General features: G+C 38.4%; 2 protein-coding genes across 6 annotated transcripts in view; one reads left to right on the plus strand and one right to left on the minus strand.

The window, feature by feature from the left end:
- Positions 1–18,044, plus strand: part of ATF1 (activating transcription factor 1) — a 29,973-nt gene extending 11,929 nt beyond the window's left edge. For 3 of the 5 annotated variants that reach the window (XM_032786487.2, XM_032786486.2, XM_032786488.2), the window contains 5 exons: positions 5,489–5,589; positions 9,701–9,831; positions 13,190–13,372; positions 13,478–13,637; positions 15,144–18,044. In XM_032786487.2, the coding sequence (XP_032642378.1) occupies positions 5,489–5,589; positions 9,701–9,831; positions 13,190–13,372; positions 13,478–13,637; positions 15,144–15,288 (720 nt within the window). In that variant the 3' untranslated portion in view covers positions 15,289–18,044. Of the gene's footprint in view, positions 1–5,488; positions 5,590–7,585; positions 7,758–9,700; positions 9,832–13,189; positions 13,373–13,477; positions 13,638–15,143 lie in introns of those variants that run through there. The other 2 variants (XM_032786491.2, XM_032786489.2) reach the window with 2 other exon arrangements.
- A 1,707-nt stretch (positions 18,045–19,751) lies between these two features.
- The window catches only part of TMPRSS12 (transmembrane serine protease 12), an 11,399-nt gene continuing 3,420 nt past the window's right edge, over positions 19,752–27,730 (minus strand). The window contains exons 3-5 of the mRNA XM_032786493.2: positions 26,213–26,484; positions 24,136–24,278; positions 19,752–20,552 (exon numbers count right to left, since the gene is read on the minus strand). Of these exons, the coding sequence (XP_032642384.1) occupies positions 20,268–20,552; positions 24,136–24,278; positions 26,213–26,484 (700 nt within the window). The 3' untranslated portion in view covers positions 19,752–20,267. The remainder of the gene's footprint in view (positions 20,553–24,135; positions 24,279–26,212; positions 26,485–27,730) is intronic.

The raw sequence follows: 27,730 nt of genomic DNA on the forward strand, positions 1-27,730 counted from the left end.
GACAAAAGAAACATGAGCAACTTTCTCTAAATGTTGATAGCAAACTCCTCTTTGCTGTGACAGCTAACTAAAAAGTACTTTCCCCAGAGCTATACACATTCTTGCTGACCTTATCTTGCTGGTACAGAGATAAGTATAAATAAAGGAGCTTTGTTTGCTTGTGTTTAATTGGGATCATCAGAGAAAAAAATTGACACTTGGCAACTGGAAAAGGCTACAAATGGAATAAAAAGAAAATTACAGATAAAAACCTCATATAAAATAAAAACTGTTAAATCCATTTGAGTAGTCTGTACAAATATTCTTGCATATTTCTTCAGTGATATGCTGCTGCTGTTTTAAAATGTGTTCATTGTCTTCAGCTGACTCTAATTATAAATACACTACTCTGAGCAACCAAAATACAAGTCTCCACACAGTAAATTTTTTATTATTTGAAGTTTTTTTTTAAATCCTCTCCCTTCTTTTTCTTAAATGGTGCTCCTTCTCCCATTCTCACCTTAACCATGTTTCTTTAAGTGAGGGTGGGTCACCCTTTTCCTCTGGTGTCTTATTCCTAAAACTCACTAGCTTTTGCCAGCATTGTAATATTCATGCTCTGCTTGGTAGCAATAAATAAGGCTACGTTTTAGTCACAGCGTATGACCTGTCCATGACTTTTACTAAAAATACCCACAACTAAAACTTGAGCGGGGGGCCGCAGGTGCTCTGAAGGGAGCATTCCGAGGGCACTGCAGGTGCTGGGCAATGTGGCCCGGGACCTCACCTGTGTTGGAGGTGGTGGCTGGGCCGCGGCTCATGTCCTGGGACCCCCGTGGGGTGGAGGGGCTATGCAGTGGCACATGGCCCTGGACTACTGCTGGTGCTGGGTGGGAGGGGAGGGCAGCCCCTGAGCCAGCACCAGCCACTGCAGAAGTCACAGGCGTCATGGAATCCGTGACCTCCGTCACAGACTCGCAGCCTTAGCAATAACAGATAGCCTTCCTCCAACGTGAAAGAAAGCATAGGATCAAACGAAGTAACAATTTAAATGAACTAAGCGGTAGCATAGAATCTCTGTGGATATAATTCCATGCTCTAATAATAATAATGTAGCAGTAGGCATATATTACCGACCACCTGACCGGATGGGGATAGTGACTGTGGGAGATTAGAGAGGCTATAAAAATGAAAAACTCAGTAATAATGGGGGATTTCAACTATCCCCATATTGACTGGGTCCATGTCACCTCAGGACGGGATGCAGAGGTAAAGCTTCTTTACCCCTTAAATGACTGCTTCTTGGAGCATCTAGTTCTGAAACCCACCAAAGGAGAGGCAATTCTTGATTTAGTCCATAGTGGAGCACAGGATCTGGTCCAAGAGGTGAATGTAGCTTGATTGGCAATAGTGACCATAATATAATTAAATGTAACATCCCTGTGGCGGGGAAAACACCACAGCAGCCCAACATGGTAGCATTTAATTTCAGAAAGGGGGACTATACAAAAATTAAGTTAAACAGAAATTAAAAGGTACAGCACCAAAAGTGAAATCCCTGCAAGCTGCATGGAAACTTTTTAAAGACATCATAATAGAGGCTCAACTTAAATAAGCATAGAGAACCAAAAAAGTGCCTCTGTGGTTTAACAACAAAGTAAAAGAAGCAGTGAGAGGCAAGAAGGCATCCTTTAAAAAGTGGAAGTTAAATCCTAGTGAGGAAATTAGAAAAGAGCATAAAGTCTGGCAAGTGAAGTGTAAAAATATAATTAGGAAGGCCAAAATTTTTTTGAAGAATTGATAGCCAAAGATTCTAAAAGTAATAGCAAAAAAAATTTTAAGTACATCAGAAGCAGGAAGCCTGCTAACCAATCAGTGGGGCCACCGGACAATCGAGATGCTTAAGGAGCACTCAAGGATGTTAAGGCCATTGCAGAAAAACTAAATGAATTCTTTGCTTCGGTCTTCATGGCTGAGGATGTGAGGGAGATTCCCAAACCTGAGCCATTCTTTTTAGGTGACTAATCTGAAGAACTGTCCCAGATTGAGGTATCATTAGAGGTGGTTTTGGAACAAATTGACAAAACCAAACAGTAATAAGTCACCAGGACCAGATAGTATTCATCCAAGAGTTCTGAAGGAACTCAAATATGATATTGCAGAACTACTAACTGTGGGATCTAACCTAATGCTTAAATCATCATCTGTACCAGTTGACTGGAGGATACTTAATTTTATGCCATTTTAAAAAAAAGGCTCCAGGGGCTTTCCTGGCAATTACAGGCCAGTAAGCCTAACTTCAGTACCAGGTAAATTACTTGAAACTATAGTAAAGAACAAAATTATGAGACACATAGATGAACATAATTTGTTGTGGAAGAGTCAACATGGTTTTTGTAGAGGGAAATCATGCCTCATCAGTCTACTAGAATTCTTTGAAGGGGTCAACAAGCATGTGGACAAGGGGGATCCCGTAGATCAGGGGTCCCCAACACAGTGCCCATGGCGCCCGCCGGGGCATCTAAGTGCACCCACATACTGACTGGCGGACAAGCATCCGCCGAAATGCCGCCGACAGTCTGCATCATCCAGAGGCCTTGCTGCCAAAATGCCGCCAATTTTCGGCAGCGACGCCTCTGGATGATGCTACTTGTTGGTGGCATTTCGGCAGCGATGCCTATTGACGTTGCTGCTTGTCGGCAGAATTTCAGCAGATGCTCGTCCGCTACCACAGTCCTCCGTGGCTCGTCGTCTAGTGCCCTCCAGACAAAAAAGGCTGGAGACCACTGCCGTCGATGTAGTGTACTTAGATTTTCCGTAAGCCTTTGACAAGGTCCCTCACCAAAGGCTTAAGCAAAGTAAGCTGTCATGAGATAAGAGGGAAGATCCTCTCATGGATTGATAACTGGTTAAAAGATAGGAAACAAAGGGTAGGAATAAATGGTCAGTTTTCAAAATGGAGAGAGGTAAATAATGGTGTCCCCTAGGGATCTGTACTGGAACTATTCAACATGTTCGTAAATGATCTGGAAAAAGGGGTAAACAGTGAAGTGGTAAAATTTCCAGATGATAAAAAACTACTCAAGAAAGTTAAGTCCCGAGCAGACTGGGAAGAGCTACAAAGGAATCTCACAAAACTGGGTGACTGGGCAACAAAATGGCAGATGAAATTCAGTGTTGAAAAATGCAAATTAACGCACATTGGAAAACATAATCTGAACTATGCATATAAAATGATGGGGTCTAAATTAGCTGTTGCCACTCAAGAAAGACATATTGGAGTCATTGGAATACTTCTCTGAAAACATCCACTCAGTGTGCAGCGGGAGTTAAAAAAGCAAACAGAATGTTGGGAATCATTAAGAAAGGGATAGATAATAAGACAGAAAATATCATATTGCCTCTATATAAATCCATGGTACGTCCACATCTTGAATATTGCGTGCAAATCTGGTCACCCCATCTCAAACAGAAATATTGGAATTGGAAAAGGTTCAGAAAAGGGCAACAAAAATGATAATGGGTATGGAACAGTTGCCACATGAGGAGAGGTTAATAAGACTGGGACTTTTCAGCTTGGAAAAGAGAAGATTAAGGCAGGATATATGATAGAGGTCTATAAAATCATGACTGGTGTGGAGAAAGTAAATAAGGAAGTGTTATTTACTCCTCATAGCACAAGAATTAGAGGTCACCAAATGAAATCATTAAGCCACAGATTTAAAACAAACAAAAAGAAATATTTTTTCACACAACATACAGTCAACCTGTGGAACTCCTTGCCAGAGGATGTTGTGAAGACCAAGACTGTAACGGGGTTCAAAAATGAACTAGATAAGTTCATAGAGGATAGGTCCATCAATGGTTATTGGTCAGGAGGGGCAGGGATGGTGTCTCTAGCCTCTGTTTGTCAGAAGCTGGGAATGGGCAACAGGGGTTGGATCACTTGATGATTACCTGTTCTGTTCATTCCCTCTGGGGCACTTGTCATTGGCCACTGTCGGAAGACAGGATACTGGGCTAGATGGCTCTTTGGTCTGACGCTGTATGGCCATTCTTATGGTCTTATGCCATTAGTTGCCTATACTAGCAAGGATTGCTAATACAGTTCTTGTAATATCCCTAGTTTCCCCCTGTTCTATGAGTGGGACACTCCTCATGTTGCTTCTGAATTTGAGTTCCAGGAGTCAGACCTAAGGTTATGGTATTTTGATGAAAACCTTAAGCATTTTTCCATGGTTGATAGTGCTGTTAGTAGCGTCATGGGTTGATTGGCTCTACAGCATAGAACAGTTTGTGTGAAGTAATTGAAGGTTTTCAGATTTTAATGTTATAAACCTTTTCTTGGGCTATATGGATGTAAGGAACTAATAAAGGTGCATCCTTGTGTCGATCACTATAAACTTTTTTATAGTATCTTTGCTGCTTTTTTGTAGTGGTGAGTTAACATTTACTTTCTCAGGCTGGAGTAAGGATTACATAAGAACACAAAAACATAAGGGTAGCCATATCGATCAGGCCAATGGTCCATCTAGCCCAGTATCCTGTCTCTGACAGCAGCCAGTATTAGAGCTTTAGGGAGAGTACAAAATAGGGCAGTTTTCCAGTGATCCATCCCTGTCTTCCACACCTGGCTTCTGGCAGTCAAAGGGTTAAGGCTGACCCTACCATGGGATCGCATCCCTGACCATCTTGGCTAATAGTAATTGACAGACCTATCCTCCCTTAACTTTTTTTAAAATATATTATATCTGTTTTGCAACTTATGTATAAAGCAAGCAACCAATCAGTATCGAAGATTAATGCTTAGCATTAAAAAGGCTTGCACTGATGTGCTTGCCACTTTGAGCTGTTGTATAATCTAGTTCACCTAGCTCACTTGCTCCGTGCATGTAGAGAGACAGAGAATATATAAAGATGCATATTTGACATGTTATTGTTACTTTCTTGAGACTTATAGCAGTGAAATTATATCTCAGGAAAAATCATGGCAAAGGAGTTTACTCATAGACTATTCTGATGTCTGTTCAGTAGACTTCACAAAACTTTTTCCATAAATAAAGGAATGCCTGCTATCATGGAGACTCCAGAGAATTACTTGATTTTTCTTTTTCTGCCTGTCTCTTGCACAGTCTTCAGTAGACACAGAACCAAGCCACAAATTTCAGGTGTTGATTTTGAACATCCCAGAGTTTAGGGGAGTTCGGATCCGGGAGTTTGGTTCATGTCCATCTTTAGTTTTTAAAGTAATTGTATTCTGGCTTCTGTTAAATAACTTCCTAGTTTGTGCTCCTTAACTATGGCAGTCTCAAAGAATTGCTCATCTTGTAGTAAAGATATTTGATAGCACTAAATCTGGAACATACTGTTTCTTGCAATTTTTTGGTAATTAGTTACATGTATTTAGTCTCCATGCACTTGCGTCTTGTATAAATTTAAATTGAGAAATGCGAACTGTCTTGGGTACTTGTGTAGTGTACTGCATAGTGACATGGGATATGCTTTTTAGGTATCTTCTTTGTCAGAGAGTGAGGATTCTCAGGATTCATCAGATAGCATAGGTTCTTCACAGAAGACCCGAGGTATCTTAGCACGGCGACCGTCTTACCGGTGAGTATCTTTGTGACATTCCCCAGGATACAGTCTGGACTTCCAAACAGCTGTGCCCCCGTAACTTTCTAATCTGTGATCCTCTTACACAGCTTTGCTGGTGAACAACCACTTCAGGTTCTGCCCACATGCAGCCTCCTGCATGTAACTTTTTCCCAGCTACACAGTATTGAGTGCTTTTAACTAGCCACTCATAAATTACTTACAGGGAGACACCTGCATATCCCCAGTCCCAGCCCTGTTCCTCAGAAATGTGTGTCTTACACTGCTCAGTATACTCTGGACAGTGTAAACTCATAGTGCATCTGTAATTCCAACACTGGGTAATGATTATGCACCAGCCTTGTTATCCTAAGTAGAGATTCTCAAATACTTCAATCCAAACACACTTGTTTAGATAAAACAATAAAACAAATTTATTAAATAGAGAAAGATACATGTTAAGAGATTTCAAGTGATGTCATAAAAGCCAGAATTCGTTATAAAAGAAATACAAAGATAAAACTGTAAGCTAATACCTAAATGAAGAGAGAGGTGATGTGGCAGTCATTGTCTCTTGTTTTTATACCCTCCTTCTCTCTTTGAGGATTACCTCCCTGTCGAGGTGTAGACAAACAGTCCCTGCGTATGTGAGATTCGAACCATCTCTGGGATGAAATGTAAATGTCTAGCGTATAACTTCTGCCCCGCTGGTTGATCCCCAGCTGAGCTGGTAATGTCCCTTTAGCACGTTGCTGCCATGCTAGTATGTCTTTGTCTCGGATAAATTAGTTTGTGGGTATTACCTAGGACGACAACATATTTCAGTAAAATCATTTAGCGAAATCTCAAAGTTGTACATGCAGTGATGTTACACACATTTCAACAGGATGATGATAATCAGCAAATTATGAGTTTTCAAATGATACCTCACAAGGCATACTTTGTTCAAAATATATCATAACCATATAAAAGTGGTGAACATGGGGTACAGAGTGTCTCAACCTTACAAACATTTTTACTGTATTTTTTATTAGAAGCTTTTAAAAAGCACTAACAAAAATCACAGCTTCCATCAGTTATCTCCCTATATCTCATCAGCCTTCTGAATTATTTTTTTATTCCCCTAAAATATGTAGTGTATCTGCTTATACAAAAGTTATTTCTGCTTTTGGTGATACACAATAAACTGAAGCAAATACTTAGATTTTATTTTTCCATAATGAAGAATATTAAATGAAAACTGATAGCAAAACCAGTCCTTTCTAACAGACTGGGCTAAATTTACAGCTGGTGTAAGAAAGTGATTTTATATATATACATATAAAACATCTCTGTGTGTTGAAGCACAGATGTTTAGTGAGTTTAATTCTATTGTGTGGAATCAGCTAAAGACCTGATTTTTTAACCCAGTGTTCAACCAAAGTTCTCATTGACTATAAGGGGAACTTTGCTTGAATAAGGACTGCAGGATCAGACTCCAAGATGATATTGTATAGTGAAAAGTTGTTTTATCATTTTAACCATACTAGTTATTGCTATTTTATTAAAAAGAGGACCTGAGTAAAACACTGTTATGTTTTCAAATGACATACAGTATAATTCCAGTTATCCAAAAAATCTAGTTATCCAATTCCACAATGTAGCCCTATTTTAGTTAATAGCACTTCCTTTTATCTGAATGCTTGGTTATTTCCAAGATTCTGATGTTCGCTACGCCATCTGGCTAAATGGGAATGTTCTGTACTTTTCAAAGTGATAAACCAAGAAATAAAAGCATAATGCATCTTAAACTTTTATAGTTTTTACTTGGATATTCTGAAAAAATTACAAATTAAAGCTTGCGAAGTTACCCCAAAGTCCCAAGGAGTGGCAGTTATTCCTACCTCCACCGGTACTTCTCATTTTTATTTTTTTACCCCCATTCTCTCTTCTATTTTCCTCGTAAATTAAATGCCAAAAATAAACTGTTTACATTAAACTATTTTTTTTTCAGTTCCGCATACAAAAAAGAGTGAAAAAAGAATGGTCAACAATTCTCACTCAAAGAACACTTTATGGGAAAATACTAGTTGTGCACATAATTTAGGTGGAAGCGATACATAGCAGTGAGAGCATGGGATTGGAAGTCAAGAATTCTGCTTTCCTGTTGGACGGCCGCTAACTCGTTATGTGACCTTGGACAAGATGTATAAATTCTCTGTGCCTCCATTTCTTCTTCTGTTAAATGGGGAGCTTTTATTCTCGTAGGGTATTGTGAGCTATATAGTGCACTAGGCTGTACAAGAGTTAAGTATTTTTATTAGAGTTATGAGATCCTTGGATGAAATGCACTATATAAGTGAAACGTATTATTTTGTATCACAGAGCAAAAAAACTTAACTAATGAATTAAAAAACAATTCCTAAAGCATCCCACTTGTTTTCACTTTATTCTAACAACAACAAAAATTGACAAATTGATTTTGATTAGAGTTAGAGAGACACACATAAATCCCCAGTTATTGTGTGAATCAGAGCATGAGATTTTAAACTAGGGAGAACACTAACAGGCAAGTTATAAACCCCTGGAAAATATTTATGGTGGAAACTCTGATGCACCCATTACTGAATGATGCAGCTGTACTGCTAGAAACAATACAGAAAAGCTGACATATGCACAAGTGCGTTTTGTTTTGTCAAGGCTGATTGAAAAGAAAAAATTTGCTTAACTCCTTTAAAACATCTGTGTGTGAGTTTCCAGCACAATGTTTTACTACAGGTTATTACAATGTATTGTAAGTTATGAAAATTGTCACTACAGAGGGCTTATTTCTAAAATATTTAAGGTTTTTAGAAGACAATGATTGAAAATCTTACATTGCACTTGCATATACAAGTGGTTTAATACTGAATTACTCTTTGACTGTAAGTAAAGGGTTCAGATTTTTGAATGAGGAACAAGAAATAAGAAACTCTTGACTACAGGAATATGATTACTTGAAATTTGGAGAGAATTCCTATATGCAATTTTTATTTTAAACTTTGCTTATTTACAGTCTTTATTACAAAAGCATGATAGTACTATTGATAATATATTTTATATTTTGTTGACTATATCTGCTAAGAATTATTGGGAACATATGTTTAGTAGATATTGGCTTCTCTTAAAGTAAGCATCAGGATTTCTTGATCTCAGAATGATATTGTCTGAAGCGAAGCCAGTAATTACCCTGAAACACAACAAATTTTGATATTCATTCAAATATTAAGTCAATATGTGTTTGGTTAAATATAGTCACAAAAATGCCTAGAAATCTCTTAGTTAAGGGCATGATTTTTTAAAAAAGTTAGACGAGCAGAAAAGTAGCTATTACTGTTTGATGATTCAGTCAGGAAGCAGAGATGGGTACATGCTTTCTGATTGGCTCTTCCAGGTTAACAATAGTAGTTTTGACTGAACACAGCTGCAGCCAGTGAAGATGTACATATTTGGGTCACACTTAATATTAAGATTCCATTTATAAAGGGCTAATAAATGATTAGTAGATATTATAAGCTTGTTACAGATATGAGTGTTGTGCGTTCTAGATCGTTATAAGCAACCTGTTGATCTGTCAAACTCTATAGCAATCTATAACAATTGATTAGCCATTAAAAATCTTCATTTATTAATCCTTTATAAGATATTATAAATGGAATCTAATGTGACCTCTATTTGCATATGCAGTCCAACTGATTAACATTGCTCCAGACTTCAGTATTGTTTACCTCTGAGGAGGTCATGTTATGTAAATATATAAGCAAATTACCTCTGAGGCAGTAACAATACAAATTTTCTGACTTGTCACATGACTTTTTCAGCCAACCACAAGCTAGGATTTGTCTTTTGTATGTAACAATGTGTGTAATGCTATTAAAGATTATCAGCTATGTATATTAGCACCATGTTTCTATAACTATGTTGGTTTTAGGTGCTCTATCTCTGTTACATTTGTAGTTTGATTAATTTAAAAATTGTCACCGGTGGAGAAATATTTGCCAGCAAAACTGGCCTGCAACATTGTTAAAATTTGTACTCAGAGGAGTAATTGCCAACTAGTTTGCCATCTTTTGCTTTCACAAGTGCTAATGAAGAAAAAAATTTTCCATAGAAAAATCTTGAAAGATCTTTCATCCGAAGACGCACGAGATAGAAAAGGAGATGATGAAAGTCCTGGTGTCTCTACTGTCACCTCTATGTCTGTTCCCACACCTATCTACCAGACCAGCACTGGACAGTACAGTATGTTATATTAAATATACACTCAACTAGACATACTTCTGTTACACAAAACTATATGGGGGAGAAGTTTATATTGTATCTCATATATTTGACACTAAGATGAGCTTGTGGATGGATTGGCGATACAAATGATAGCTATTGCAGTTATCATTATTTGTTGGAATTAAAGTAGTGGCTAGCTGCCCATGGTAAGAGCAAGGCTCCATTGTGCTAGATGTTGTACATCCACATAGTAAGAGACTGACCATCCTTGACCCAGAGAGCATACCATGTAAGTAGAATCAAAAAGTGGGAGTAAGGTAGCATTATTATCCCTATTTTACGGATGGAGAAGTGAGGCAGAGAGAGCTGAAGTGACTTGCCCTACTCACGTAGGAAGCTGATGAAAGAGCCAGGAATTTCACCCAGATTTCTTGACTCTCAGTTAAGTGCCTTAATCACAAGACCAACTTTCCTTGTTGATTAATTTCTTCCTTTCTAATATAACTTATTACACTTTTTTAGTAATTGTCATGATTAATTGTTTGCTGTAGCGCTTTTCCTATAAAATCTGGAACTTGCATCCCTTTCAACTTGGTTCTCCCCCATGGTGCTTTGGTGTTTTCCTTATGCCCTTATCTTTGCAAATGACACACCTTATTGGAAAGGGCTCCTTTAGTCTGTGCTCTTCTGACCAAGAAGTCAAAGTGGGTTGCTGCTCCAGACACCCCTTCCTTCTTCTTGAAGGTATTCTTTCTGCCATGGTATGCATGAAATTCCCCAAAACAACAGTCCAAGACTACAACTGATCTAATTAAAACAAGATTAAGAATAGCAAAAGAAAATAATAATTAAACAAAAGAAACAGTATACATAACATAGCTGTCATGAAACTGCAAAAAGATTAGCTAGTCTCACCTTAACTTTAGCTATTAGCCGTAGTAACAGAAAATACCTCCTATTTCTAGAAAGACATTCTTCCTCACTGACCTTCTTGGTCAGATTGCATCCAGGGGACACACCCTTCCCTCTCTGTGTCGCAGAATCTCCCCTTCTTGAAAGGCCTTGGTCATTTTTACCCTGTGACGACTTTAATCTCAAATGTGAGAGATTATAGTATCAGGGTGGGAAGTCAAAGGCATGTTGATCTTGTCTGCCCTTTAGCCAGCCTAACAAGTCAAAATGATTGAACGTGCTTTGCATGGCAGCTACTCCCTGCTAACGATGTTAGAATGTGTCTGTATTCTTTTGTTGATTGGCCTTTTAATGTAACAATTCCCGTGTCCGGGCATCTACTTTGTATGAAGTGTAAACTGTTGCCAGAGACTAAATGATCTGTCACATTACTCCAAACTTTTGAACATATTTACTTGCCAGCTAAATCCAGGATTACTAAAAGTAAGCATGCTATTTTAAATTGAGTCTGATTCAAAACTTCTGCAATTTAAAAATGAACTAAAATTCTGTAGTTAAAAAAAAATCCAAAATATAAATTTCTTTCCTTTTTTAAATATATATATATTGCATGCAGTAATGCCAATGCAGTCTATGACTGGCATGGCTATTTTGGATCTTCAGTTCATTTTCAAAGTACGTGCTTCGCTTTAAAAATATATTTTGCTCCAAGGTAACAGTAGTCTAGGGGCAACTTATCCATTAAATGATTAAAACAATAAAATGTCCTGTAAATGATAAATAAAGACATTTCTTTATAGTCTTAGATAATTTCTTTAATCAAATAAAGCTTGAATTTCTCCTTAAATGACATTGTAGAATTATAAACTTGTTTATCCTGGAGAAAATTAATATACCTAATTCTTGGAAAATATCTGTTGGAAAATCTCAAGTAGTTTAGAACGTAAACAATTTGGGTGAGCTAGTAAACTACATGGGGATTTAATATTTCACCTTGCTTTGATATCAGTGTTAAAAATAGGAGAAGCAGAGAAAAACTGTAAAAGCTTGTTTGCGAGATTTCCAAAAGTGCAGAAGAGTTGAGCTCCCATGTAAGCATTTAAATAAAGTGGCCTGATTTTCAAATGTGAGCAGCACCCGGCAGCTCCCATTAAGAAAAAGACACTTTCTCCTCATATGAAGAACAACAGGAGTTGCTGGTTGATGTTTTTTTGTTTTTAATCAGGCCCCTGTGTTTTTTTTAGGGGCTAAATGAAAATACAGGCAAATATGGAAATTTTCTGCATTTATTTTTAATTACAAAAATGTCCACATACAATAGTTACAAAATATGTTGCTTCTACCACCAACCTCTCCCCTAACTGCTGTGTCACTCGCCACTGATGTCACAATCTCACCACTTGACAGTGTCACAATCTAGTCAGTCAACAGTGAGCTGTTCGGGAAGTAGCAGAGGGTGGGGAGGAGTGAAGGGAGCACTATTTCTACCACATAGTGAATTTTTCATGGGTGCAAGCCAAGTCTGTGTAAATGTATAAATATATATGCAAATCTCAGCCTTAGTGCCAGCGCAGCTTATAACTGGCATGACTAGTTTAGTCTATATTGGGGTCGGTAACCTTTCAGAAGTGGTGTGCCGTGTCTTCATTTATTCACTCTAATTTAAGGTTTCACATGCCAGTAATACGTTTTAACGTTTTTAGAAGGTCTCTTTCTCTAAGTCTATAACATATAACTAAACTATTGTTGTATGCAAAGTAAATAAGGTTTTTAAAATGTTTAAGAAGCTTCATTTAAAATTAAATTAAAATGCAGAGCCCCTTGGACCGGTGGCCAGGACCTGGGCAGTGTGAGTGCCACTGAAAATCAGCTCGCGTGCTGCAGGTTGTCAGCTCCTGGTCTATATGTTCTATATTGCAGTGAAACCAAAAGTGTCAAATTTGGTCCAAAATTTAAAATGTGCATAAGCGAGGTTTTATAAAACCTGAGGCTAGAAGACATTTCTATAGCGTTATGGGGGAGGAAGTGTAAAGCAATTTTTTAAACATTAAGTATTCCCTTTGTGTTTGCGACTCAAACACTGCAGCTTTGTATTTTTGTATGACCCTGAAAGTGACCAGAAGCTGATAAGTCTCTTTTCAGTCTTCAAGCTATGTGAAATACAAAACAGTAAACAAACTGTGTGAATCCAGGAAAATAAATTAGGTTGCTTAAATTTATTCAGTTTAATAGCCTACTGGACGTTAGTATCATGTGTAAGGACATTTTATTGTAAATATATTGTTTTAACCCAACAGTGTTTCTGACTGCCCCATGACTGTCAAATCAGTCTTTAAAGATAGAACAAAATTGTGGGACTAATTTTTAAAGTACCAACTTCAGATAGGAAGAGAATGTACTTAGTACACAGAAGGAAAACATTTTCTCTGGATCTACCATATTTTTTCTCTCTCTTTCACTGAAGTTACTATTGCCCCAAACGGAGCACTGCAGCTGGCCAGTTCAGGTACAGATGGTGTGCAGGGTCTGCAGACGTTAACAATGACAAATGCTGGTGGCACTCAGCCTGGGACAACAATACTGCAGTATGCGCAAACATCTGATGGTCAGCAGATACTTGTGCCCAGCAACCAGGTGGTAGTGCAGAGTGAGTATGTATTACAAAAACGTTTAGGAATACTGTCTCCCATAAAAGTGTAGCTTTCTAAGATTTTTTTTCCTTTTAATTTAACTTATTCTGCTGTCTTAACAGCTGCATCAGGAGATATGCAGACATATCAGATCCGCACCACACCAACAACCACTTCCCTCCCACAGACAGTAGTGATGACCTCTCCTGTCACCCTTACGTCTCAGACAACCAAGACAGATGATCCACAGTTGAAACGAGAAATAAGGCTCATGAAGAACAGGTGTGGAAGTTTCCATGTACTGCTATATAACTAGCTTCATAGCTGCAATCAGATTCTTAAATATCGTGCTAAAATAGAACTTCAGATATCCAAAACGTAAAGGTAGACAGGTTTCAGAGTAGCAGCCGTCTCAGTCTGTATATGCAAAAAGAACAGGAGTACTTGTGGCACCTTAGAGACTAACAAATTTATTTGAGCATAAGCTTTCATGGGCTAAAACCCACTTCATCGGATGCATGCAGTGGATGCATCCGATAAAGTGGGTTTTAGCCCACGAAAGTTTATGCTCAAATACATTTGTTAGTCTCTAAAGTGCCACAAGTATTCCTGCTCTTTTTTTAAAGGTATACAGTCACCTTTAAAATCACAATTCTATCTGAAAATTATTTTTACCCACTATAGCTGAGTAACATTTAAGACTACTATACTATGAAAGACTAGAAGCATGCTCACTTTTCACTTAATTTTGTGTAATTAACAATGCAGTGTTGTTATAGCCATATCAGTCCCAGGATATTAGGGAGACAAGATAAGTAACTATAGGTTAGTTCCCAGACCTGAAAAAGAGCTCTGTGTAGCTCGAAAGCTTGTCTCTCTCACCAGCAGAAGATGGTCCAGTAAAAGATGCATCCACCTTGTCTCTCTAATGTTTTTCTTGGTTTCAAGTTGACAGTATTCCTTGATATTTATTTAGCAAAAACTAGAATTACGTATCCAAAATTCTGAATCCCACATAAGTTTAGTAATTGTGTCACCTACGTATTATTTATCCTACACCCAGTGTCACCAGAAAATGTCAGAACGCTAGACCAAACATATTAAAGATTTTGTCCCAGAAAAATTGGGAAAAAATGTGAACTTTTTTTCCTGTAAGCTGACCAATTTTTGTTTAACCAAATATTTCACACGTTCCTTGAACTGCCCTGTAGTTTTTAAATTTGCTTTGCTAATGCCTGTAAGTAAATAAACCCTCTTTTTTTATGAGTATCCTAACCTTAAGTTTTTTAAATATTCAGTTCAGACTACTCTTGTGTGTATATAGATGTCTCATTTTAATTTTCTTTCTGCATATGTATTGACATGTTTCTTTCAGTCTATTTGCTCTAGAGTGAAACTTCTATTGCCATCTGTGTTCATTATTTAGGGTAGTATATGTCATTTAATTCTTGAGAAACATGAGACCCAGAACTTTCTGGAAACACATGATTTTTGACCAAGGCTGTATTTTTGGTTTCTCATAGAACAAACTGTGTAAAGTTTCTGATGCTCTTAGTGAAAAGGCCATTAACTGTAGAAAAACAAAATGTTTAGGGTTTTTTGCTTTGTTTTGATCATTTTTTTTGACCAGTCAATGCTTTCATGTGAGGTGAACAGAAAAATTCGTTTTCTGTAAAGATCTCCTCACGTGTGAGTGGTAGCTTTAGATGGAGTCAGTATTCAAAGCAAAACATGTGACTGAACACCTAATGATATACAGTAATTGACACTTCCGCCTTTTGATTTCAGGGAAGCTGCTCGAGAATGCCGTAGAAAGAAGAAAGAATATGTTAAATGTCTGGAAAATCGAGTTGCGGTCCTGGAAAATCAAAACAAAACTCTAATTGAAGAGCTAAAAACTTTGAAAGATCTTTACTGCCATAAAAATGTGTAAGAAATGGAGGCACAACTTTTTGTGGACTGTCTAAATTTCCATGGGGAATTTTTTTATACTGAATTTTTTAAAATTAAATGAAAGGTCAAAAATGAAACTTTTCTACCTAGATTTCACAACTTAAAGACTATAAAAAGATTTTATTTACAACATGTTAGTGACAAACTACAAAAAGGAAACAAGAAAACCTCAACAAAACTGCTGGCAGAACTGGAAACATCATTAAAATCAAAGCTACATCGGCAATAAAAGGACGTGCACATTTTATCAGACACGTGATTTTAATTTCCTGAACTACAAATTAATTTGGTAACAGGGGTAATATTTGATTACAGTTAAAATGTGGATGAGATGGAATCCTTGCCATTAGTTGAAAATTATTAGCAACAAATATAACCAGTATAGGTTTTAATTTCTTTTGTTTTATGATCCTTATCTTTTCTTTTGGTTATTTGTATGTAAATATTTTTATTTCAACCTGTAAATTCTAACTTACAGGTGTAGAAGATAAAGAGAAGCTAATAGTTTGCTAAAAGTATAAATTATGTTTACTTTTCTCAGCTGGCAATCTTTTTAAAGGTGGGGGTTTTTTTGTTTTGGTTTGTTTTGTTTTGTTTTTATCAAAGTTGGAAAGGTTTTGCAGAAGGCAATGGGAAAATTATTTTTCAGGCCTAACCCTGAAAGATGTTGAAGGCACATGAATAAGATGTTGACTTCTGAAGAGTATTCAACACATTCAGTTACTTTAAACCAGCAGTTTGGTAGAATGGGTGTAGCTGAACAAAAGTTGTCTGAGAATGCTTTTTAAATAGTTTTATTCGTGGTTACTGGGTGTGATAAAATATAATTGAAAAATAAATTGTGTGCTGATTATATATACAACTGAACATGCATTGCTTATTCTGTTTGGAGATCATACTATGCTTAATTTAAAAAGTTTACAGACCAAACAAAAAAAAGACACAGTAAAATAAAAAGCTAAAGATACATACCAAAGGGTTTAATACAGTTCTAATGTAGGGTTTATAAATTAAAAAAATAAAAGTGCATAATTACCAGACTAATTTTGTAAGGTAGGCAATATTTTGTGAAGTAATGGCATCTTTGTAAGAAAATACTCTATTGAAAATAGTTAATGGCTAGTATATTTTTATAAGTAAACTATTACCTTTACAAATTCTAAAATGGAGTTTTTATGCATATTTTAACAGTTTATACAGTTCCTTTTAGTAAACAAATAGATATTTTGTGTCTCAGATTATTGATTATATATTTTTATGGATTAGCACAAAGTAAAATTAGATTCTCTTTGGAGTAGAAAATATTTTGAATTACTTTTGTCTCTGTAAGCAACTGACCTTAAAAATAAATCCTAAGGAATATTGTTGGGGAAAAAGGAACAGTTAGCATTTTTTTTCCATATTCAGTAAAAACTGCACATGTGCTTGAATTTACTGCAAAAATACTATCGGGGATTCTAGTACGTATCATTTTGACTTGTTTCTTTCAAGGAAAAGTTAAAGGATGTTTGACATGATCAGGACTCAAATATAAATAAAACATTATGTGACGATGGTTATTACATGAACAGTGAATATGCTATTTTCTGTAGTTAGGATTGGATCCTGCTTCCATTATTTCAATGGGAATTGTGCCATGATCTATGTTACTAAAATGTGGTAAGGACATCAGTGAGTTGTGCTAGCTCCGTCCTGAATGAAATTTACAAATGTATTTGCTCTCCTTGTATGTTGTTTATGTAAGGTCGATCAACATTTATCTTATTAGTCTACTATATATATTGTGCTTCCTACCAAGCAGTCAGACTCTGAATTCCACAACTGAGTTGTTAGCAGGTTAGATAAATATTTTGTATTTGTAAAGTTTAATATAACATATGTGGCTATTATGGGATATTGTTTGCTATATAGTTACTTTAAATAGAGCTGAAGTATACATTAGAATTCCTACTCATGTCAAAAATCTTTATGAAATGTTTAAAATGCATTTGTTGCCCAGCACTAGAAAAACTTGCATGCTTGGCACTCAACCCTGCTTGGGTAAAGATGACATCCTAGGAGGTTCTGAGTGTCTCAAAACTTCCATTAAGGTCAGTGGGAGTTCAGGATAATGACCACCTCAATAGGAGTGGGCTCTTTCGTCAAACTCTGCCACTGAATATGTATGCACTACTCTCAGTAACTTCAAAGGGAGACAGACTCGGTGGTCTGCAGGCAGACTCGGACCGTCAATACTGAAGCTTTAATCATGGCTTTCCTGTAAATTAAACTAACTTGAAACTCTTATTTGTGGAATTTTGCTCCCAACTCTGTGCCATTGCTGTTCTGTTTTAAATTTCTTCTTTTGTGATAAAGGATTTTTTTTAAATTAAACAATTGGCAAGTATCATTACAGTACAAAAAATAGTAGCTGATTCCTGCTTTGTTTTGCAGCTGAATGACTTTTATTATTGCCAGAGAGAAAAACATCAGTCACTTTTATTCTACTGATGTAGCAGGGTTTGAGAAGAAGCAGTATAGGTATATTCTTTATCGTGGAAGTAGGAAGTGGTCATATTGGTTTGTTCCTTGAGTGATTACTTTTCAGGAGGAACTTATTTTGGAAAGGGTTTAACACTGAATACTATTGGTCTGGTTACCTCCATAGCTACATACATCATATGAATTGTAAAGACTTGTTGAAACAAATAGGTGCTTTCAACTCTTGACCTCAGTAATAAAGACCCCAAAATACAATTCTAATGTTCCTCACTTATTGAATCACAACTTATTTAGTTAAAGGGCTGCTGTTGAGTAACTTTGGTCCAAAATTTAATCAGTCTTAAAATCATGATGTAGAGAGTTTCTTCTGTGGTCCAGCTTTTTATTTTTATTTTTATTTTTTTTTTAATAACAAACCTCAACAGCTACCTAAAACTAGAAAATACTGTATGCTGCACTGTTAGTGATCCAGAAGAGGGAGCACAAGTTAACTTTAACAATCCCCTTCTATCTGTAAACACTCGACCTACTGTTGTTAAAAATCAACACCTACAATTACTGTAATTGAAAGATTGGAAAAAAAGAAATTATTTTTGTTTTCTGTATACTTTTTGCATAGTTCCTGTCACAGATACTGCAACCCTTTTCAGTATCTTTGGGGACCACTGTATTGAATTTATGAATGGTTTTGTCTTATGTTCTACTCCATGAGGGAGGGTTATCACAGCTCCTCCAGGAACTAAAAACAGTGGAGGGTAATTATCCTGGGGATTGTAAGCAACTCCGGAAAATCACCGCCCCATGGGGTGTTTGGATATATTGATTAAAACTGGGTTTTCCAGAGAGATACTCAAAGACATGGCTTTTGTATAAAAAGCTGAGTTTGAGCTGACTCAGGGCCTTCGCTTTGATTCAGCAAACAGAACCTTCTGTGTAAAAGAGGCCACAACCCTCATGGAGGAGCTGGAAAGACTGGCTTATGAGGGCCCCATAAAACTGATGGGTGACCTTTGGTAAGGTTTTAACATACATACAGGAACTATTATCCGTTTGTACATGTTTCCTCTGTATGCTCTTTTGTTCTTACAATAAATGTACTCTGCTGAGAAAGAGCTGCGTGGTACTTGGTAAAAATGCTGTCACCATCCTCAGAGAGAAGGCACAGCCCAGGTGCTGGCCTTTAGGCAGACTGACTTGCTGGGAATATTGCAGTGTATGATAGGAGTTTGCAGCCCTAAACCCCCCAGTAAGAAGGGGGTGGGACAAGGGTCCCTGCCCAGAGACAGGTGACAGCTGGAGACCTGATTGGGCATGCTTGGAGTGGACCACACAGGCGGAAACAGGTGAAGTCCCCTTGGAAGTTGGACTGTTCCCACTGCAGAGTCTGTTAAACATTTCCCTGTTTGCGTCAGTCACAGGGCTGGTCTACACTAGGGGAGGGGATCGATCTAAGATATGCAACTTCAGCTACGTGAATAACACAGCTGAAGTCGAAGTATCTTAGATCGAGTTACCTACTGTCCTCACGGTGCGGGATCGACGTCCGCGGCTCCCCATCGACTCCGCTACCGCTGTTCACGTTGATGGAGTTCCGGAGTCGACAGGAGCGCGTTCGGGGATCGATATATCGCGTCTAGGTGAGACGCGATATATCGATCCCTGAAAAATTGATTGCTACCCGCTGATACGGTTGGTAGTGAAGACGTACCCTCAGATAGAACAAAACAGAAAAGTATGATTGTAAAACCACACACACTTTTAGGGGACTTGGACATATGTATTTACCTGAAACTACTTTTAACAATTTTTATTAGCTAGATTTCAAGGTGATGGGGGTGTCCTTTTAACCCCAAACCTTTTCTACAGAATTCTACTGACAAGACTATTCTGGTGCACAAACATTCCAGGATATGAAACAGTTAAATTGTTTTTTCCACAAACAAAACAAAATCTGTGTCAATCTGGGTGGAAAATACATTTTATTTTAAAGATCCTAAGATGTTACAGTATTGAAAAATCATTTACATGACAATGTCCCTTTAAGCCTAGAATAGAATACACATTATGATTTGCTTAAATTATACATTTTTTGCTTTACCTTAACAAACAAGGGACCGCTATGCTGTGCCAGCTAACCACTGTAATTCACATTTTCTTTAATGGTCCTTTATTTAATGAACAACAACTATAACCTTGTAACAACATTCTAGAAAACAGGCTGGTTTTCATCATGTTTGTAAAGTTCAAGCCCCACAGAATATACTAATGCAATTGTACAATATCTTTTCTCTATTGTGCATCGTTTTTACTTATGATACCAGTGATGATAGTTCAAAAAATGCTTTATTACACGCTGTGTACATAGGTGAGTTAGCTAGACAAAAAAGCATGCCTTTTACTAAACAAGTAGCATTTACACACATTCATTAAGGATACTTATTCATAAAAATCATGCGTGGCTGCCTGTTCGTGCACAGTTCATGTGGCAATCTCAGAGAAGCCCTTGAAGTCTCTAGTGTAACCAAATGTTGTGTGTGTCCACCCCACAGTCAAGAGAATCAGAGCAACTGTAATGCTCAGGGTCCTGGTTGCTTTGCTAGCCAGCAAAAGGCGAGCTTTTATCCACCTTCTATATCGAGACACACGTACATAGATCCCAGGAAGTTTGGGTCGACCGCATCCAAATCCAAAACTGGTAATCCCTATCAGATAATATTTGCTGGTATCCAGGTGACAGCACACTAATGGTCCACCGCTATCTCCCTAACAAGAAAAAAATGACACTCCCCTGCACAGTTATTTCTAGTATTATGAAATTCTAAGGCACAGACATTAGAATTAAGATTATAATTTTTTAACATTTACTAATGGTAAAAAGAAAACATTTATATCCAAAATATATGGATGAATCACGATAAGTTTGCATCAGGTAACCTTAACCAGGTCAAACTATCGTACCTACAGTAGGTTTCTTACAGTCTCTATTACTAAAGTTCTTAAACATTTATCTCCTCCACAGGTCTACATTCTAGCATTCAGATCACTCTAAAGCTACATATCTACAAATTAATAACTTTAAATTCAGTTATCTATCTAAATTATGCATATATGCAAATTAGTGCTGAGTTCCACTGTATAAATAGTAATGGCTCATAATCTGCCTATCAATTCCCAAATCACCTGTTCAAAGGAAGATTGCTGAAGAAGAGAGAGAGGATGGTAGACAGAATACTTGTGAATACATTGTCATCTTCAATCATAGAAAATAAACTACTTGTCTTTCATATTAATGGGTCCAATATCTACATGCTAAGGCCCAAACCTTGAAGTTCTTTTGCAAGTTAATGCCCTTTGACTTGAATACTGATGGTAAAACTAGCATGAATCGAATCAAGTTAAATGCACCTTCTTACACTGAAGCAGTAAATAAGACCATTCTTCAGCCTCTACCATAGTGGTATGTCTTATTACTTATATGTTCCTTTGATTGTTAAGTTTTATATTAAAGTTTTCCAGGTCCAGTGTATCAGTTATGGCATGAAGTGAATCGTAATCTGTTCTGTGGAGAGATACTGTCATTGTACAAAGTTGCATGCTGTGTATTCCAGATGGAGAGCTGGTTACATAACGCTTGCAGTGTAACCAGACCAGTACAGTAAGTATCCTCCATAGGACTGGGACTTTTCAGCTTGGAAAAGAGACGACTAAAGCGGCATACGAGACAGATCTATAAAATCATGACTGGTGTGGAGAAAAGAAATAAGTAGGCCCCCTACCAAATTCACAACTGTGAAAAACGCATCATAGACCGTGAACTCTGGTCTTTTGTGTACCTTTACCCTCTACTATACAGATTTCACAGGGGAGACTAGCACTTCTCAAACTGGTGGTCCTAAACCAAAAATGGGGCATGGGGGGTCTCAAGACTATTGGGGGGGGGGAGTTTGCGATATTGCCACCTTCTGTGTTGCCTTTAGAGCTGGGTAGCTGGGAAGTGACGGCTGCTGTCAGAACCCAGCTCTGAAGGCAGCACCACAGCAGTAAAGATAGCAGTACCATACAATGCCATCCTTATTTCGGCACTGCTTCTTGCTGCTGGGGGGGTTCCTGGAGGTAGGTCTGATCCGGCCCTGGGAGAGACCCCTGCAGATGAAAAGGAAGTCCTATCCCACTCCAGCCCGTCCAGGACCAGCAGCTGGAGCCTGACATATGATAGGAGCCCTCAGCCAGGGTGCCTCCAGGCCTGCCCTTCCCTGGCTCTGGGCCCAGCGCCCCAGTGCTCAGGAGTTAAAGGCACCTTGGGCTGGCTGTATGTGTGTTGGGAGAGAGGTGACCATGGAAACCACCCCCCCAACCATAGCACCCTGGGCCACCATAAGGCCAGCCCTGCCCTCCCCAAAAGTGAGGATCCTCCCCCCATACCGTGCCACTCTCACTTTTCCACTGCTGTTGGCAGTAGTGTTGCCTTCAGAGCGGAGTGCCCAGCCAGCAGATGCAGATCTCTGGTGCCCAGCTCTGAAGCCAGTGCCAGCAAAGAAGTAAGGGTGGCAATACCATGACACACCTCTTCCCACCATGACCTCCTTTTGGGTTCTGACCCCAATGGTTACACCATGAAATTTCACATTTAAGTATCTGAAAGTTAAATTTATGATTTTAAAAATCTTATGACAGTGGAATTGACCAAAATGCTAGAGAGGCAAGGTGGGTGAGGTAATATCTTTTATTGCACCAACTTCTGTTGGTGACACATTTGAGCTACACAAAGTTCTTCATCTAAGAGCTCTGTGTACCTCAAAAGCTTGTCTCTCTCAGAAGCTGGTGCAATAAAAGATATTACCTCACCCGTCTTGTCTCTCTAATATCCTGCGATCAGCTTGGCTACAACACTGCATACAATTATGAAATTTTATCAGTTTGATGCCAAAATCATAGTATTAAGACTTTGAAAGATCTGGGCAATACCATTGTGAAAATCATCACTACACACATAGTGAGAGCTAAAAGTAAGCCGGTACGGCCCCCTACGGCGTACCGTTAAAAGAAGTGCAGTAGTGTACCGGCAAATAAGTGGAGCATTCAGTACTGGCTTACTTTCAGCTCTTTTGGCTGCATAACAAAAAGTTCAAACTCAAAGCTAATAAAAGCTTGGAAAGGGAAAACTCTCTGTCACATTTGTTTGTTGTTTCTCTTCCTCTCCTCCTCCAGCCAGGCTGCCCGAGGTGGCTAGGCTCCGCGTTACCCCCCCCCCCCCCCCCCCCACTCAGCAGGGGCTGCAGTGGCTCCCCTCTAGCTTGTAGCAGGGACCAGGGGGACTGGCTGAGGGAGAAGCCTCCCCAGGTAGCCTGCTGCCTGCATAGGAACAGTTAAAACTTAGCTGTTCACTCTGCAGTCTGAACCAGGAATTAGGGGCTATTTCTGGCATCCTTGTTAATTTCACTCACAGTTGTTTGGGGAGGTTGGTGACCAAAGCCAAGGCAGTTCTTTTCTGCCCCCTGGATGTTGCAATCTTCAATAATATAATACACAAAAATTACAATCAAAATCAGGGACCATTTCCAAGTTCAACTTGGAAATGGTTCCTGATTTTGATTGTATTTTTATATATACCTCTAGCCCAATATAATGTGGTCCTCGGAGGCCAAAAAATCTCACTGCCTTATAGGTGAGACCCTGGGCCCTTTAAATCACTGCCCAAGCCCAGCTGCCAGAGCCCGGGTGGGGGTTTAAAGGGCCCGGTGCTCCAGCTGCTGTGGGGAACTCCAGTCCCTTTAAATCACTGCCGGAGCTCTGGCAGCAGGGCTCGGGTGGTGATTTAAAGGGCCCAGGGCTCCACACAAATTTGGATTTAACGTGCTAAAGCAGGGGGCTTGGGTGGCGCTTTAAAGGGCTCCCCGCTGCTTTACCACATTATATCCAAATTTGTGTTATATCGGGTCGCATTCTATCGTGATAGAGGTTTAATATACATATATGCACAGTGTGTGCACATATATACACAGATAAATATAATTTATATATACATATAAATAATACTTTTTGTATTTGATTGTAATCTTTGTGTCAAGCACTGCATTAAACAAACAATTTGTCTTGTTTTTGTTCTTCCTTCTTTCTGTTAACCTGGTCTTTCCTTCTACCGTGTATCACTGTTTTTAAATTCAGATTATTTTTCTCTAAAATCATTCTTTCCTCTTGTTTCTCTGATGCCTTTCTCTCTTCTGACTTGACCTTTGTTTTCTGTTTACTGTGTTAATGCCCAAATCCTGAGAGTTTTGACTTCAAATTTCCATGGCAGCAGGCTAGGACAGTACAGTACATCTACAAATAGAAATTCCAGTCTTACCTGACAGCTATCGATACCTCCAGATTCAAAGCCAGCACAAAACATATTATTATTTACCATTCCTTCATACCATTCAAAACCATTACAAATATCAGAAGGAATAATGTTTACTTGAGCTTCTTGCAATATAGGTGAGCCTTCACCTGTAACGGAACATAGAGAAGATGGAACATTTTGCTACTACAACTGTCGCATTTTTATTCACATATTTTTCAGTTCAGGGAGACTACTCCTGCTGAAAATTAAGAACATATGACAATTTGGGGAAATCTGTCTATGCAGAGTTTATCAATACTATTTGGCTTTAAGATGGAGAAGAGTCTTTAAATCGCGATGGTTGCCCAGTCAAATGGGCCAATGGGCTGGCTGAAGCTAGGAGACCCAGTTTTCTCTAACTTCTCTGCAGCAGTCTGGGGTCTGAAGGAGTGGAATTTCCCCAAAAGCAGAATAAAAAGAAAAGGTTTTAGCGATGGGTTTTAGAAAAAACAGAGACTCAGAATGAACTAACATGAGGCAGGGAATGGGGTACAGGTGTTCTATTGTTTAGTCTGGATCTATATAGTTCTTGTCTTGTGCTATCTAATGGGTCTATTTGCTTCCACTATCATGTCCCTGAAGAGGTAAACTGTAAGCCAGCGTTTCCTACAAGGTGGAACCCTGGAAAAGTGTGTGGTAAGCTACTGGGGAGTCGGGGGGGGATGACATTAGTCATGGAGGAGATGCAGTTAGATCGGGCGTTCAGCTCAGAAGCGATGTGAAAAGGAGGATTTATATCCTATGTGTAGGCCTGGAGAGGTAGGGCCTGGATTCTGATCAGTTTCAGGAAGCTTAAAAGCATATGGGCCTGGAATCCAAAGACAGTAGCCTGGTGTGTCCAGCAGGGGGATTTTTACCATGGTTGTGACAACATACATAAGTCATTGCAGGATCGGGGTGGAGGTGTTATTTGATACATCTGCCATTCCGATTCTGAAGAAACGTGAGATACTAGTACTTAGATCTAAACACTTTCAAAGTGCAGGGGCCACGTTGTGTCCCATAGCCTGATCTGACCCCAGATGCCCTTGTATCTTCCCTTAGGGAGACAGCTCTACTATGAAAGTTACTACCTGTACATACTGAGTCTGTGCTCACTGGTGTTTAGACAGGAGAGAAGAGAATCCTGTGGAGATCGGCCAGCCCTGCTATTCATTTGGAGCCCTACATAGTCTCAATCTTTCTATATCTAATTTATTTTGCTAAGTTTAACATGTTTTCTAACTGCTAATGTCTGGGAACTGAAACAAGAATCTAAAAGTCAAGTTTAGTTCTTCCTTCTATTACGTTATCCCTGAACTAAAGACTACAGGCCAAACTACGCCCTCAGTTACACTTGTTCAGCCCTAGGTTGCCTTCAGTGGGGGTATAACTGAATTTGACTTGCAGAATGATTTACAGGTGATGTACATGGAAATTTGAACCCAGCTTGACTTTCAGACCTTTTTGTGAGTTTGAGCTGCTGATGAGTAGAAAAAAATTTGTACTCGTAAACTGAAAATTGTATATGAAAACACTGAACACAGAATTTCACAATGTTAGCAGAACTGCACTTCAAGCAATCAAGTTTTGTGCTAAACAGCTGATTCCTTTAAGAGGGCTCAGTTGCACTGAAAAATACTCTTCTCTTCATTTTGACTTTTTATCAAAAAAAAAAAAAAAATTCCTACTCCTAATAAACGGAGGCCCATAGGTAGAGTTTTAATGCTATTGTTATTCCAGGTAATAACACTTTCATGCTTCATCAAATTCTTTCTTTCTCTGGATAAAATGAAAGCAGTAGAATACATCATGGTTTTTGTAATTAAAAGGAGGATGCATTTGGAATAAAGCCAAGGAGAGCATGAACGGCAGCAGTATCTAGGAAAGAAATGCCAAAAAGATGGTTTCAAAAAAGCTACCCTTGAAGCTCAAAACAAAACCACATCATTTAAATAATCCCTTCACAGCAAGTAAGCTTGCATTACTTGAAATCAGCTATTTCTTGGATCACCAGTTAGTTTAATAAAAAAAACAAACAAAAAAGGAAGCAAATATTTACCTTTCTCTGAAATACTACCCCAACCACTTATGAAACACTTTGTTTCGTTGTTGATGTTTAGATGAATGTGAACAAAGGGTAAGCAGATGGGCTGAATATAGTCATTGTAGCTTACAGATTTATATAGTTTAAATAATGCAATATCATTTTCAAACGTCTCTATCCGGAATTCTGAATGGACAATAATCTCTCTAACACTATGTTTCACAGTATGTCTCTCAGGTCTGGAAATATCATGAAGGCCAATCACAACCCTCCAGTAGTATGGGTCCCTAAAAGAGAATCAACAATTCATTTCTTACATCTGTGGTACAATAAATAAATTACTTGCTTGCATTCTTTAAAATCTGTTTTGTTTTGTTGGCAGCTTACGCACATTTGACAACATGCTTTAAAAATCCCATATTAAATATTTTTGGGACAAGTTCATGACAGAGATAGCTGAACTGAGAACACAGATTGCTTCATATTTGGCAAGGCAAATCCAGATCAATATTTGCAATTAATATTCAGATTTGGCTGCCCAGCTATGCCTGCGGAGCTCAGCAGTGAGTTTTTTAGGAGAAAAGATCCAGACAGATAATTTTTTTATAGAAATGTTGAATGCTTAGTGAAAGAAGTATGGAATCTTGACAGTAAAAGAAACAATAATGGAAACAGGATCTTTAATAAAGAAGTCTAGATGTGAGATTCTAAGAGGTGCTCAGTACTCACTGTCAGGGAGAAGCAAAAGTGACCTTAAGCTGTCTTTGCACCTCCTAGATTCTGGGCTGCTCTGGGGCTGGAGAGGTATGCATTGTAACTTAAGGTTGCTCTGGGGGCCTGTCTAAGGATGTGTCAGTAGATTAATAAGCCTCTCTTGAGGTGTTTATTAGTGTACTGTAAAATGAAAGTTTAGCCTCTAATAGTCTCTTAATATTTTCTAAATAAAGGTTTTACAACCTAGTAGAATAAAAGAGATGAAGTAGTGGTTACTTTAGAAAAACTGAAAAATCCCCTGCAATGTTTGCTGCCCAAATATTGCAACATTTTGCTAGTGCAGTTGTCAAGGTTTTTTCCCCCACTTTGAACTTTAGCGTCCAAAAAGTGGGGACCTGCATGATCACTTTGAAGCTTAACTACCAGCTTAAAGTTGGTATGCTGCCACCAGCCAGAAGTCTGTGTCTGGCACACTTCTGTTCCCCCAAAAACCTTCCCTGAGGAACCCAAGACCCAAACCCCTTGGGTCTTAAAACAAGGAGAAATTAACCATCCTCCTCTTCTTCCCCCCCAGACTCTCCCCTCCCTGGGTTGCCCTGGGAGGCTACACAGATCCAAACTCCTTGGATCTTAAAACAAAGAGGAAATAACCCTCCCCCTTCCCCACCCCCCCAAATCCCTGGTGAGCTTAGACTCAAGCCCTTGGATTCTAAAACAAGGAAAAAATCAATCAGGTTCTTAAAAAGAAAGCTTTTAATTAAAGAAAGAAAAGGTAAAAATTATCTCTGTAAAATCAGGATGGAAAATGCTTTACAGGGT

This window comes from Chelonoidis abingdonii, chromosome 26, assembly GCF_003597395.2.
Source record: "Chelonoidis abingdonii isolate Lonesome George chromosome 26, CheloAbing_2.0, whole genome shotgun sequence".
Taxonomy (NCBI): domain Eukaryota; kingdom Metazoa; phylum Chordata; order Testudines; family Testudinidae; genus Chelonoidis; species Chelonoidis abingdonii.